Source organism: Lycium barbarum, chromosome 7 (genome assembly GCF_019175385.1).
Source record: "Lycium barbarum isolate Lr01 chromosome 7, ASM1917538v2, whole genome shotgun sequence".
NCBI classification, from domain to species: Eukaryota; Viridiplantae; Streptophyta; class Magnoliopsida; order Solanales; family Solanaceae; genus Lycium; species Lycium barbarum.
In genome coordinates this window covers 125,834,944-125,849,253 of record NC_083343.1, presented here as the reverse complement: position 1 = coordinate 125,849,253, position 14,310 = coordinate 125,834,944, and the positions used below count along the sequence as shown (strand labels likewise).

General features: G+C 34.7%; 1 protein-coding gene across 2 annotated transcripts; it reads right to left on the bottom strand.

Annotated features, from left to right (window-relative positions):
• Positions 1–190: 190 nt before the first annotated feature.
• Positions 191–12,324, bottom strand: LOC132604215 (tryptophan--tRNA ligase, chloroplastic/mitochondrial). Of its 2 annotated transcripts, none has more exons than XM_060317618.1 (15): positions 12,170–12,324; positions 11,947–12,081; positions 10,009–10,096; positions 8,591–8,632; positions 7,103–7,192; positions 6,900–7,022; positions 5,673–5,744; positions 5,326–5,438; positions 5,140–5,161; positions 4,979–5,044; positions 3,824–3,880; positions 2,529–2,575; positions 2,220–2,301; positions 1,418–1,507; positions 191–527 (listed from the first exon to the last, which is right to left on the bottom strand). In XM_060317618.1, exons 1-15 carry the CDS (start codon positions 12,226–12,228, stop codon positions 393–395), a joined length of 1,221 nt encoding a protein of 406 aa, XP_060173601.1. In that variant the 5' UTR covers positions 12,229–12,324; the 3' UTR covers positions 191–392. The 2 variants fall into 2 exon arrangements, with proteins under 2 accessions (XP_060173601.1, XP_060173602.1); XM_060317619.1 differs by having other exon boundaries at positions 11,947–12,078; positions 12,170–12,322.
• Between the last annotated feature and the right edge of the window lie 1,986 nt (positions 12,325–14,310).

The following is a 14,310-nucleotide window of genomic DNA, read 5'->3' as shown; positions in this document are numbered from 1 at the left end:
ATTTTTGTTTTTAGTATTATCCAATGTATCGAATTTTTTTTTTTTTTAGTTCTGCACACTGTTATTGACAGATTTCGAACATTTTGGAAAAATAATTTCTCCATATAGCTTGAGCTAATAGTAAGTGTACAAGGCTAAAAGCAACTTCCAGCGCAAAATTGAACTTCAAAACGCTAATTAATACAATGAGTAGAAAAGTGGGGAGTACTCAAATTAGTTAAACAATGTGACGAAACACAAATGGCAACATCAGCAAACTTCTCCATTAAGGTCTACAAAAAATGCACTAATGTATAATTAAAGAAATCAAATTTAACGTATAGCTATGCTTGCCTGCCTTAAAATATCACATTGACCTCTCTGCATCTTGGTTCATGCAGCATTGGTTATGCTCATCTCCTCAAGAATCCCATTGCCTGGTAAACATTATTTACAGTAACGTCCGCTATGTCTGATGCTTTTCTGGCTCCCTCTGCCAAAACTTCATCCAAGTAACTTGAGTCGGACACAATTTCCTCATAGCGTACCTGCAAAGTGCAAACCGAAAGAAATTATGCAAAACTGTCTTTAAAGGAAGAAACGTTGGACAGACACTAGGTATGTAATCAAGACGAATTCATCTTTGACTTCCAATTGTCTTATGCGAATCAGACTATCAGAGACGGAAAATCTCATTCTCCAAGCTTGAACTAAGTCAATTTCAAACAGAAATGTGGTCTGCTAGAAAATCGAACACAAACAATTTTACAGAAGTTAAAAGAAAAGCTATGGAAGAAACTATAACCCCTATATATATTTAAAAGAGAAGTGAATTGAACTAAAAAAGATGTTTGAGAGGAAAATGAAGAGTTGGAACACAATAGAGTAAATATGACACAAGTTGATACCTAGATGCAAAATACTTGCAAGAAAGTTTATTGTCATTAAAAGGATAGCACCAAATTCAATTATAATAGATGCAAATATATGGATGCCCACAAAGCTATTATTATAAGAAATGTAACTATAATATTTGAAACCAAGAGAGAGTAAGCGTCACAAATTAAAACCTCAAGGACGGTTTATGTAGCCCTTTTATTATAAATTGTCAATAGATATGGTGGAAAAGATCGAAAAAGGAGGTATATAAAGAGAAAATAGTACTACATGCACTTTATTGGCACTCCCAAACCCATATTTCTTCCCAAGGTTCTAGCTCTATGGCATTGACTACACTAAGAATTAGGCTACTAGGTCAAACACTCGTGATTCTCCGATATGAGCATGCGGACGAACTTTTGCAAATTTTCCAACTAAATGCAAAGCAATTGACCAAGAAAATTAAAAACAGATACATCGTGGACAAATCAACTATACAAGCACAACCATCCAACTAACTCAAAGCTCTCAGGAAGGCATCACATGGGAAAGAACAAACCTGGATAGGGTGTAGATGATCAACTAAAGCATCTGTAAGCACGACTTTGAATGTTCCCCAATTCATATCTCTGCATTCGTCTGCAACCTCCTGCGACATCAAATCATTGAGATTTAACTTCTCCAGTGGTTGGACAATGTAATTATAAAGGAACCAATTTTGCACCCCTCAGACTCAACAACCCGAAAGAAAAAAGAAAGAAATTTACCTATTTTATACGACACATTTCGGCAGACCTTTAATGTGAGAAGTTTCTCTGACTTGCATATTAAATTGATAGTAGTGGAAGAAAAATAATTGAAGTTGTTTGGGTAGGATGAGGAAGAAAATTTTTCAGAATACCCAGCTTGATTATTCAGAGAAGGGACAGAGAGTTTACTCTGATATCATGTAGAATGAGAAGAAAAGAAGGATTTGGAAATACACAGCTTAATCTTTCCCTCAAGCTATCGATGATTTAAATAGTGGAGAACTCTGTTAGCATGTCAGCATTGGTTGAGGAAATGGTCTTGGGCACCCCAAAAGCCAACTTTTGAGGTGTTAGGCCCATGTCCATTTTTTAACATGGTGCAACGCCAGGCCTATTATTGGTTTACCCATTGTTGGGGCCCATGTTATAGCACCATGCTCCAAATGTCCAACCTTGGGTGTGTGTGAGGGTGTTAGGATGTCGTACATTGGTTGAGAGAATAAATTGTTGTCTCTTTAGATGGTTTTGGCCAGCCCTTGAGGTTGAATAATATTGGTGAAAAGAAAAGGATAATGTACACAAATTATTAACATTGAATATGAGGTCACTCACCTGCTTGGGCTTGCCTGTAACTAGCTGATAAATGGAAAGAAGATTGTTACATTCAGGTCTTTCTGCACTGTCAAACTCCAAGCTGTGTATTGGCAAATAAAACAGCAGAAGAAATTATACCTCAGCACAAGAAAGTAAAGTCACTGAGAAAATTTCTTATGCTTTAGAACGCATTTCACGGGCTTTGTCAAGGTCTAGCCTTTAGAGCAGCTTTTACTTTGCAAAAGTAAAAGTAAGACATTAAAGTCTCAATAGAGGAGATAAATAAAATTATACAAGCCCCCACACCAGAAGTGATTGGATTCTTACCCGGGAAATGCATCAGTCTTGCACCGTTTTATCTTATTTGCTATTACCTACGAAAAGAAAAACAAGTCCCACATTAAGCAGGAAACAGGTCTATTGTTCAACATACAATAATTACCCCAACCAAGCTTCATTTTGATATCATAAGGTCATCGCCACTAAAGATTTATTAAAAAATGCATTCAACTTAACCCCTAGAACTCCAATAAAACACTTACTTTGACATGACACAAGTATTGAATTAGAATTTAAACAGTAATTGTTTAATATAAAAGAATGGACATGAGATATTTTTCTCAAAAAAAGATATTATTATTATTATTATTTTGGCTTCTTAAGGTCAAAATGAACATACGGAGTGTTGAGAACTTGAGATGAAAGAAAGTGGTGTTTAACCTTTTACCGTGAATAAAATATGGTTAGACTTTCCTTTTTTAGGAAATAGATGTTAATTTAGGAAAAGTTGGACATTCAACTAAAGACAAATTATTCCAATATGGTAACATATGCATGTCAACTCTTAGTCCAATTGCTTAACTATTAATAAAGCCACTACAACCCATATTTCCAACCAATGTGGGCCTCAAACGCCTCCCCAGGCCAAAGGTTGGACATATGGAGCACAGGCAACATGACACCCGTGCGTGACATTGGTTAAATCGAGAATAATTATGAGTCTGACTTTAATACCATGTTAAGAAAAATGAACCATAGAGTTAACTCCCACATCTAGCTTTTACATTGAGTAAGACCCAACCACTGTGAGCCTCTTAACGCCTCCGCAGGCCAAAGGCTAGATATTTGGAGCACAAGCAACGTAAAACCCGGGCGTGACATTGGTTAAACCAAGAATACTTATTAATCTGGTTTTAATACCATGTTTAGTAAATGAAACTTGGACTTAACTCAATTCCAACCGCTAACTTTTTCGGTTGAGTTAGCTTTTTTGTGAAATGCACTTGACATTCTTTTACTAATTGTAACTTTCAGATTATAATCAAAAACCAATAAATGGACATGGATATGTGGAATAACCCAAATATAAACAAAGAGAGGAAAAGATAATTCAAAAGTATTTATGATGAACTTCGAGATGGAATTGCAGATTTCCAAAGATGAGAAGTTGTGAATAAGTCTTTTTCTCTTTCCTTCTTACAATAACACATTCAGAATATAATCATGCTATCCAAATTTTTATTATCATGTTCAAATGCATAAACCCACATTTGATGGTGATATACATAAAGAATTCTGTGAAAACCAAAAAAAATTGACCCAAAAAAATTAATTTTACTTACATCTTTTGAATCGAGCAAATTGATCCTCGACTGATCAGATGGTGCTGACTTCGACATCTGTCCAACGAACTCCATTAGAAAAATATATAGGAAAGATGCACAAATTTATTAATGAAGCTGAGACAAATATGACAAAGGCTTTAGGCAGCAACTATTGTAAGATGAAGAGCATTTTTCTTAGAAGTGGACGAATTAGTATCCAGTTTCCAAGAGAAGCGAGATACTATTTCACACCATACTTTCACATTGCCTATGTGCTCATGTAAGCTTTTTATCTCACAGAATGCCTTATCTATTTGAGTCTTTGAAATGCCATAGAACTATTATAAGAGTGAAGTTAGGATGTAAAAATGGTGTTGTACGTGGATCCAAATTCTTTCTCTCCCATTTGTACGTAGTGGACTAGCGAGGTTCCAGAGAAAGTGTTATCAAGTTGACAAGCAGAACTTTCTAACAAAAGCATTCTATCATGTTCTCTTGGGAAATGCTACCACTTCTTTCGTAGTAGGATTAGCCCAAGAACATTCTTGGCTGTACGTCAAATGGAGCAGGATGGGTGCAGAGGATTTACGTGCCAAAACCCAAATAGTTTCGGATTGAGGCGTAGTTATAGTTACTGCTGCAGGTCAAGTAGAATCAGATCAAATACACTCAATTGTACTAGAATGGTAACTTAGTGTCTCTGGATACCTTCTCATCAGAATTCACCAGTAGCGGGATACTATAAAGTGAAGTGCGTGAAACTCAATGTATATTTGTCTGTGTATGAAAATAATTTTCTCATCTGCATTTTAGTGAAATCAAAGCATCACACAGTTTAGTTACTGAGGTTTAGATCCACAATGACCTGCTATTGCTGAAGGTTCAAGTAGAGTACTGAGCATCTTTAGATTCCTCACAATAGTTAGCAATTAAAATTGAATTTTAAGCATTAAGCAGACAAAAGAATATAAAAAGTATGTTTTTGCTTCATTAAAGATATCCACAATTTTAGTCTTCTGTGCATGCCAGCATCTTTGAAGCTTCTACAAAAGAGTCCGTGCAGCAGAAAAATAGAAGAAAAGCTGTTTGAATTTAAGAAGAAAAGAAAAGACTGATCCAAAAAAAAAAAAAAGGAAAGAAATAAAAGCTGTTTGAATTTAAGATATTTCAGACCTTGGAAAGACCATCAGTAAGGGACATGATTCGAGCCCCAGTGGGTGGAATAAGGGGTTCAGGAACCTACATTGACAAAGCATACCGATAAGCGTTTTAACCTATACAAATATTAGGTGTAGAAGTGAAGGGTATCAACCAGGCATCAATTGAGATTGCACCTTGAAGACTGCACCACCTCTCCTGTGACAGAGAATAACAAAGTGAATTTCTTTTGACAAGTTGAAGTAGAGTCAACTATTTCCTACTCAACCAAGAAAAGGAGGGACAGGAAAAAGTCAAACAACAAAATAGCGGGTCTCCAGATATATGTATTTATAGCAAAACATGACTGCCTTATGACTTACCCTCCCAGTTTCTTCCACTTTCTTCCTCCATATAAATAGTTAACACGCTCAGCCAGCTCTCGTGTCAACTCCAGATGTTGCTTCTGATCCTCTCCGACAGGGACAAAATCAGACTGCAGAAGGATACATCATACATCAGATCCACACATATTCAAACACTTTTTCAAGATTAGATTCGGGAAAATTGTGCTGGGGACTGCAGTGGCATTTCAGCAAACTACACCAAGGATACCCCAAGATATAATGGTAATGAAAATACTGAATGCAACAAGTCAAGCTTATAGTTCATAAAAAATAAATCTGAGGAATATCAACTAGGGTTAGTGAAGTATGGAGATGGAAACCACCTGGTACAGAAGGATATCAGCAGCCATTAGCACAGGATATGTTAGAAGGGCAACAGCCACATTTTCATCCCCCTGCGTGGAGGAGAAATTAATATTAAAAACAACTGGTAAAGACACTGAAAAAAACCATCAGGTACAAGAAAGAGGTTTTAAGTGTGAGACCAAGGAGTTATGACGGTTCTGTAATAGATGGGGATAAAACCAGCAACCAACATTCTGGATTTTATATCGTTGGGCGTAAAGTTTCCTTCCATATTTTGGTTCCAATTTCAGACAGTAATTATATGCACCAGCTATTTCAACAATTCTAAGAAATCTTGATGTCTGAAATGAGAAAAGTAAGAACCTGAAAGCAGGTAGGTTGTCTACATCACCCCCCTTGGGGTGCGGCCCTTCCCCGGACCCTACTAACGCGGGATGCTTAGTGCACTGGGCTGCCCCTTTATAGGAGGTCCAAAGGCATACCAATTAAAAGCATGCTTGTTAATAATATCTTCAAAAGAATGCTTGTTAATAATGTCTTTCAAGCATTCATACTGTAGTTGGTATGTGTACTGGGTCATGGAACTTACAGAAAATTTGGTCTATCAACAAAGTTTAGATCTTCTAATCAAATTATTGGCTGTTTTCACAAGAGATGTTACCATCAAAATGATCTTTGATTAATGTTGTTTATCTTAAATAGTAAAGAAATATCACATCTGATCTTGACTACTAACTGCATAAATAGAGGAAGCTGGTCTATACGACAGAAAGGAGGATCAGGTAATTAAATTAAGTGTGTCAGGCATTAAAGGTTGTAAGTTCAAGAGGCAAGCAGCAAACTCATGTTGAGCAAACATGTAAGTCTTCAGATAAATGTACGTAGCAAGTTCACATGAATCATTTATGTGGAGCCCCATGGCATCGATGTCACTTGTAAAGATAGTCAAAGAAAAATCAACTAATTATCTTTTGCCACTTATTCTCCCAGGTTCTTGATATCAAATCTACCTACTATTATTTTATCCAAAAACATCCATTGGTTGAATACATCCTTATGTTGAGTATCCACATTTCACATGCAGCATCAAATCACAGTTTACAAGATAATAAGGTTGAAAAAGGAATTCCTTCAAAAGATTTAATGAGTTAAATCTGTATTACTGCCAATCCTGAAAAGCAGAAATTAGGATATTGAAAGTTCAACACGCAGTGGAGACAGGGCAGCATACAGCAATAACGCACCGCCTTCCGTGACTTCTCTTTAAATTGAATCATTCTATTGAGCCAACCAATAGGTGTTGCAGAACTCAAAAGCCACATCAACTCTACATGAGCACGAACATGAGACTGCACAAAGACTGAAGCCTGGAACCAAAGTAGCAGTAATCACAATGCAAGGGATGGGCTAAAGTGTCTATATATGTTAGAGAAGATACAAGGCAGACCTTAGAAGGATCCACACCACATGCTAAATAAATAGCAGCTGTATCCCTTGTTGCCCTTAACAACTGTTGTGCGTCATATGGCAAAGTTATCTGGAAACATCTGAAGCAATATTACTTTCACCAAGGAAGAGAAATTCTTTAAGCATAGAAACTTTAAAAGAAAAGAAACTCTAATTTTGAGAATTTTCACGGATGGAATAAGCCTCAAACATAAAGCAAAACAAAAGATTGAATGGGTACCAGCATGGCACCGTGTTGTCTGTACTATTAGAAGCGCGGAGAAAACTATACAAATGGCCTTTGTAAATAATGTAGACTCCATGTTAGATATGATCAGAGCTTCGCACACTTTGGAATTTTGAACGCTTGTCTTAGTGATGTTTTTACCATTTACAAAATATCATTACTTATTTTTTTTAAAAAAAAAAAAGTTTCCTCCAAAACTGGCCTTAGTGATTGCTTCTTGCTGTTTGTTTACAATTCCCTCTTGGTCTTCTTGCTATTGTTCTTGTACATAGTTTGTATCTATCACCACCTCACCCTGAGATGAGAGGAAAGGTCGATTTGACTCAAGTCTTGAACCTGATTTTGAATCCCATACCGGTTAATGATGCGAACGGGAAGTTTTTCTTTTTTTCATCAATGCGGCCTAGTCGAGGCTCGTCCATGCCCCCAATAATTTGACTTGATATATAGACTTAATTTCTTTATGAACTCCTAATTTTATCGATTCCAATAAATTAATCGTTCCTTGAGCTGGTGATTTCTCTCTTTGTGCATCAAATTGTTATTTTAAAAGTTTGCTTAAGAGATTCCACCACAAATCCTCTTGCAAAGAAACATCTAAAAAGAATGAGTATCATTACTCCACATGTTGTATTACTAATGCACCAAATTGAGGCTCAATTAGTTTTAAAAGCCCATCAACCTTATGGTTAGTTGATATCAGTCTGTCATGATGAACATAGGAACAAGTAAATACTTGTTTTTTCATTGGCACTTGAAGTCCATATAAAGGAGGAAAAGGGAAATCACGGAACATGTGTTGGTGGGAACTAGAAAGTAGCAGGTACTTGGTGGAATAGTCGAGAAGCCCGCATGTTGGCCCGGACACAACCATTACAAGAAAAAGGGAAAAGAGAAGTCTCTACTAGGATTTGAGTTAATAAAGTCTGAGAATCGAGATTGCCAGTCAAAATCCTAGATGAACTAACTTCCAATTGCAAGTGTCTGGACAATGATGAAAGATCTATGCACTTTATTTTAGAAACTTCCTAGGACCTAAATATTGGCTTAGCAAATTACACAGATAATCACAACAATATTTAGAAAGTGAGTAGAGTTATTGATTAAATTTATAATGAGTCATACAACTATTTCTTGATAATGCAAGTTCATATATATCTTCCATAAAATGTAAAACAGCACAAGAAAATTGCAAAGAAACAACATATGACTAAGGAATAGATTGGCAAATTTGAACGATACCGCATGAAGGTCCACAATGAAGAAGAATGTCTCATATGTATCCTGAAAAGAGCAAACTCATCAGTGAAAATCTCTTAACACATCTTATATGTTCCAGCAGCTGTAATTTCCAATCAACTGAATACTAGCATTAAGGGACTTCCAAGATTTCTTAAAAATATGCCAATCAACTGAGTATCCGAATAATTAGAAAGACAATCCCAATCAAAAACAGGAAGTCATAGCATGTGTGTGTTATCACATCCAGTGTTATAAAGTCATAGCATGTGTGTGTTATCACATCCAGTGTTATCTCTAGTTTCCTTTTGGTGTACTTATGAGGTCCCTATTTGTATAGAGGATTGGACCTCTTTTGTTAAGAATCATATTTTGGCGTAGATTCTCTTCTTTTGGTATACGGCTTGTATATGGGACTTCCCCATTTGTTAATAAAATACTAACCTTATAAAAAATTAAAAAACATCCACTGTCTTCTCATCAAACTGTGTCAACAACTGGAGTTCACTGTTCCATTCAATAACCGACTGAGGCATTGACATTCACACAAAATGCAGAGAAAACCAAAGAGATCAGTAGATATTTGATTCATAACGAGTTGATAAACATGAAAGCATGTCAGTTGGAAGCCCTAAGCATTGCCCGTTAGACCTTGATGGCAATACCACAGTAACATCCAGTGAAAAGATGTTGATGAATGATAACTAAGAAGTGTGGATTCGACAAAGTTCATTACAGAGTTTTCCAGGCTGATACTGGCCTCCTTTGTGAAACAGATCACAGTGCAAAAATGATAATCAAACATTCAAACTAGTCATAGAAATTTGGATATCTTATATTGATGCTATACAAATTTCCAATATGGTGTAATTTGACTACACCGAGAAAAATCCACAAATTCTTTTAACACAAAAGTTCTCGAGTAAAGCTACAACAACATACCCAGTGTAATCCCACAAGTGGGATCTGAGGAGGGTAGAGTGTACGCAGACCTTACCCCTACTTTGGGAGGTAGAGAGGTTGTTTCCGATAGACCCTCGGCTCAAAGAAAAGCAACCGGAAAAAGAAATAATGGAAGCTAAGAAGCCATGGCAAAATACTATATAAAGCATGACAAAGCAATCTGAAAAAAGGAACCAATAATGTAATTACCACAAAATCATACGATACTCGAGTATGTTGTAACTAAGTTAAAAGTGGAAAACCCAAGCACCGTTCAACATGCTATATTAGTAGGAAACACTTGCACCTTCGCTTTAGATTGCAAAACAAAACATGGGTAGGATATTCAGCAACTATAAATAAAAAGACAGAAACAAAATAAAGAATGTTGCTAGAACCATGTTGTAACCAGGTTAAAACTTCTTTTACATAGACTCTTTCCCCGGGGAAAGTATAAGAAAAATGACAAAGAAGCCAACCTGCAAGCGTATCCAGTTCTTTATGGCACCAAGATAATTCCCCAGATGTATTGACCCTGTAGGCTGAACACCGGAGACTATTCTCTTCCTGTTTAGAGAAAAAGAAAAGAACAAAAGCACAACGTTTTAATTATGAAAATCACAAACTATCATGGTGATCTAAACTTTCAAATGACCAGCCAATCACATGAATGTCTTTTTTGAAAATCACTCATGCAAGGTTTACATGATGTCTCATGGTACCATAAACCACAAGGATCATATTTCTCCATATCTTAAGGCATGCCCAACAAGTTCATAACTTCTTGATGAAGCCGTTCATTCTTAGTATTTTTCATTTCCACGATGTTAAACACTTAAACTAGGTCTAAATTGGTTTAAAAACAAGCATAACAAAAGCTTCTACTTTATGAAGTACTGATATATGGAACCACATAGTATGAGTAGAGTGCAACAGGACTAAAAGTTAAGAATTAAGACATAAATCATACAAATATATAGTAAAGTTGCACAATAGTGTAATTAGTATGCTTGTAAGAAACAAGTGTTCAACATTGTAGAACAGCATAACCATTAAGATTTGGAACCAATCACTGATTGTTGTGGATTAATATACTCTCTGGTTAAAAAAGCCAAAGATCATTCCAGGATTGCTGTGAATATAAGCGGAGAGGGAAAATCAATTGTTATAAGTGTACTTGTTTTGAAACAACGACAGGCACAAATCAACTCAAAATCACCAAGTAAGTAACACATCAACCTTAAAATTGAATTTTCTAAGCATTCAAGTTCCTCAAGCTGGATAGACAATTTCGGCAGTGCAAAATAAACAATCAAAACACAGCTAATTTGACCATTCATACATCAATCAAGAGTTAGTAAGAATCAATCAACAACCCTGAAAACCAACAACCTGTCAAATCGAAACGCTTGAAGAATGCAAAGCTATTTCTGGTTTTTTGTCCAATAAAACTTTTATCTTTCTCAGTTGCATTACACAAACTGGCAAGTAAATCCAATAGTACATATAATCAACAAGCCCATTAATTAATAAGTTGTCAAATTGAAATGCTTGAAGAAAACAATGAAATTTCAGGTTTTTTGTCCAATAAAGATTTGTATCTTTCTCAACTACACAAACTGGCAAGAAAATCACAATCCAGGGATTGGTCACTCAACTAATCGTTATTAACTCAAAAAGTCACCCTTCTTCTTGATTCCAATCTTTTTTAACAATGAAAGTGACTTTCTGATATAATAACTATTAGTTGAGTGACCCTTTGAGAAATGAACTCCACAATCAAGCATAATTCCTTAATTCGGATGTATAAAACAATTACAGCAACAAAATTAGAGCTGCATTACTTTACAGTGCTTGAAGAAGTCTCTGAATTAACAGGTTCAGATACAGCTACATTACTGCAAAGACATCGAAAATCTCAACCAGCTCGTAATCCATCATGTTGTCAAATTAGCCATGTTTTTTTCAATTGGGGGGGGGGGGGGGGGGAATCGAACCCTCACCAACAAGCAGTGGCGGACCCATGTAGAATTTTTGGGTGCTCCGGCACCCATTAAATTCAGTTACGGAGTGTATAGCTGTATAGAAAATATAAAGGAAACAGATATAAATAGTTAATAGAGCACCCCAAACTCAAAATTCCTGGATCCAGCACCCCCGAACTCAAAATCCTAGGTCCGCCACTGCCAACAAGGTGAAATTTCAAGTAGCCAACCAACTGAGCTACTAAGATTCACCGACAATCGAGTATAATTCAGATACATAAAATAATTAAGAGTTTATACAACAAGCCCATCAATTAACAAACTGTCAAATTGAAATGCTTGAAGAAAGCAATGAAATTTCTGATTTCTCAGTTTCATTATAGTAACTATCAAGCAAATATAAAAATAAATTCTAAATTAGAGGTGCATTACTTTACAGTGCTTGAAGAAGAAGTCTCAGGTTGAGATACAGCTACATTACTGCAAAGACACCGAAAATCTCTACCAACTTGTAACCCATCATGTTTACGAATTAGCCTTGTTTTTCTCAAGTATCCGCAAGACCTGCTAAATATAAATAAACAGAAGATAATGAATGGATAAAAAAGGAAAATTAAGAGAGATTTAGAGTGAGAGAGGGGAAGATGAAATATACGTGAAACGAGGAGTGGAACAGGTGAGAATACTGAAATGTGAGACAAGAGAACGACCCATTGCTGCAAAGCAAATATGGATGAGATTGCTGAAACAAGGAAAAATATAAGGATTAGTTAATAAGGCTTTTTTTTTCGGATTTTTATACCTCAACCATCCATTGTTTCATTTATCTGCTTAAGCTATCACTAACTTTGTATTAAAACACATCAATAGGTAGGTGTATGGAGGTCAACTCAGCATCGATGTATGTTTTAATACAATAGTGTATAGGTAAATGGAACAAGGAACAGTTGAGGTCTGAAACTCGTAAAAATATGATAGTTTAGGTTTATTTTTGACTATTAACTTCTTTCTTTTTCTAATTTTAGGGTGGATTGGCATATGGATGAAACTATTTTAAATTATTTTTATTTTTAATTAGTCAAATATTTTGCATAGTAATTTGAAGAAATAACTCTTACTAGCTTTTTATTAAATTTTCATCAGTTGACTTCTTTTTTTATATATATAAAGTTACTTTTAGATTATGTAAATAAGTTTTAAGGATATTTCAATCATCTATCTATAACTATATTATTATAAAAGCATGAATATAAATGTTGGTTGACCAAAATAACCTTCAAATATTGAACGACTTTTATGTCCTTAATTATTAAATTTAACTTTTATCAGAAAAGTCATTGAAAAGAGGTCATAACGTAGCCGGTTATTAACGTAAACACAAATTCTAAAAATCCAATCCTATTTAGGCCAAGTTATGCCCATTAGCAAATATACGGATTCTTTGCTTGAAACCTAATCCAATTATGCAACAGATTTTAAGCATTATCTTCTTAGTACCGCTTAATGTTATAATCGATTGAATTGAGCACCATAAATAGCTCAGAAATAGACCTTTGTGTTTTGTGTTTAAGAAAACAATAATTTAATTACCATCTTTAATAAAAAAAAAAATTAATGTTGATAACCAATTGTAATTCAAAAGACCAAGTGGTAACTTTTTGCCTATATTAGTTTGTACTCCATAAGTTATGGACCACAACTATATCCTATCAATTACTGAGAATTTTAAAACCATATCAATTCTGCAAGAACGAAAGTACGAAAGTTAATAGGTTCTAATAGCAAGACTAAATACGATTAGATATGCTGAATATAAATTATGTTACTTCGATTTGGACAAAGCTTGAGTTTTGTTATATTTGAATTTGAGTAAAAATGATTATATTATTGTGTCAAGATTTTGAACACTCCATCCTGAACTTGAGATATAGATCAACATTATTGGCAATACAGTAATATTAATCTGCAAAAGGAGTTGTTGGTCAATGTAACTCTCAAAATAATTTTATGCAATAAAAGTGAATTTTAACTTTAGTTTCGTTTAATATTTATTGCATTCATGATTAACTAACATATTTTTCGTTCTCTTTATTCTTGGATATTATCAAACAATAATTTGTTTGTCCGTTAGTTTTTGTTTTAATTTCTCGACTTTTATGACAATATTCAAGCTGCAAAATGTCAATAGGATTGAAAATGGTCTAAATGGTCTGATGCATTATGATTTTAAGGACCAAAACTTTCAATAATTGAGTTATTGATTAATATGCAAATTCACTTTAGATACTATCTATTTATAATTCTGATATTTTACAAAGATCTTTTGATCCACAACACTTGCTAATAATTGCCATGATATTAACGTCTGAGGTACGTTCGTAGATACTAATTTAAATAAAAGTGTTTACCATCACATTTTATGAAATACATATTATCAGTTTCAAGACTTTTAATGATTTTCAACACTTCATTCTTATCAGTTGACTTTTAGAATATGTTTGGCCAAACTACCAAATTTGGCTTATTTTGAAGGGAATTTTCTTATCAAAAGTGTGTTTATTTTTTCAAAAAAAAAAAAAAGAGTATTTCAGGAGAGTAATAATTTTTGCTTGGCTAAACTATTTGAACAATTCTTTTTGTTATTAATTTGTATTCAACCAATATTTTCAAAATACTTTTAAGTATCAAGTTATGTAAAAGACATCATTACTACTATCTATATAAGCAAGAATAGGGAGTTTTTTGTTGTCCTCACTGGGTCATTTTTGTAATTTTCTAGAGCTACTTTTATAGGTG

Coding starts and splice junctions, on each gene's coding strand:
- LOC132604215 (XM_060317618.1), bottom strand. CDS start 12,228: ATGGGTCGTTCTCTTGTCTCACATTTCAGTATTCTCACCTGTTCCACT. Junction 7,193..8,590: donor TCATTGTGGACCTTCATGCG/GTATCGTTCAAA, acceptor AGATGTTTCCAG/ATAACTTTGCCATATGACGC. Junction 3,881..4,978: donor TTACTGATGGTCTTTCCAAG/GTCTGAAATATC, acceptor TTCGTTGGACAG/ATGTCGAAGTCAGCACCATC.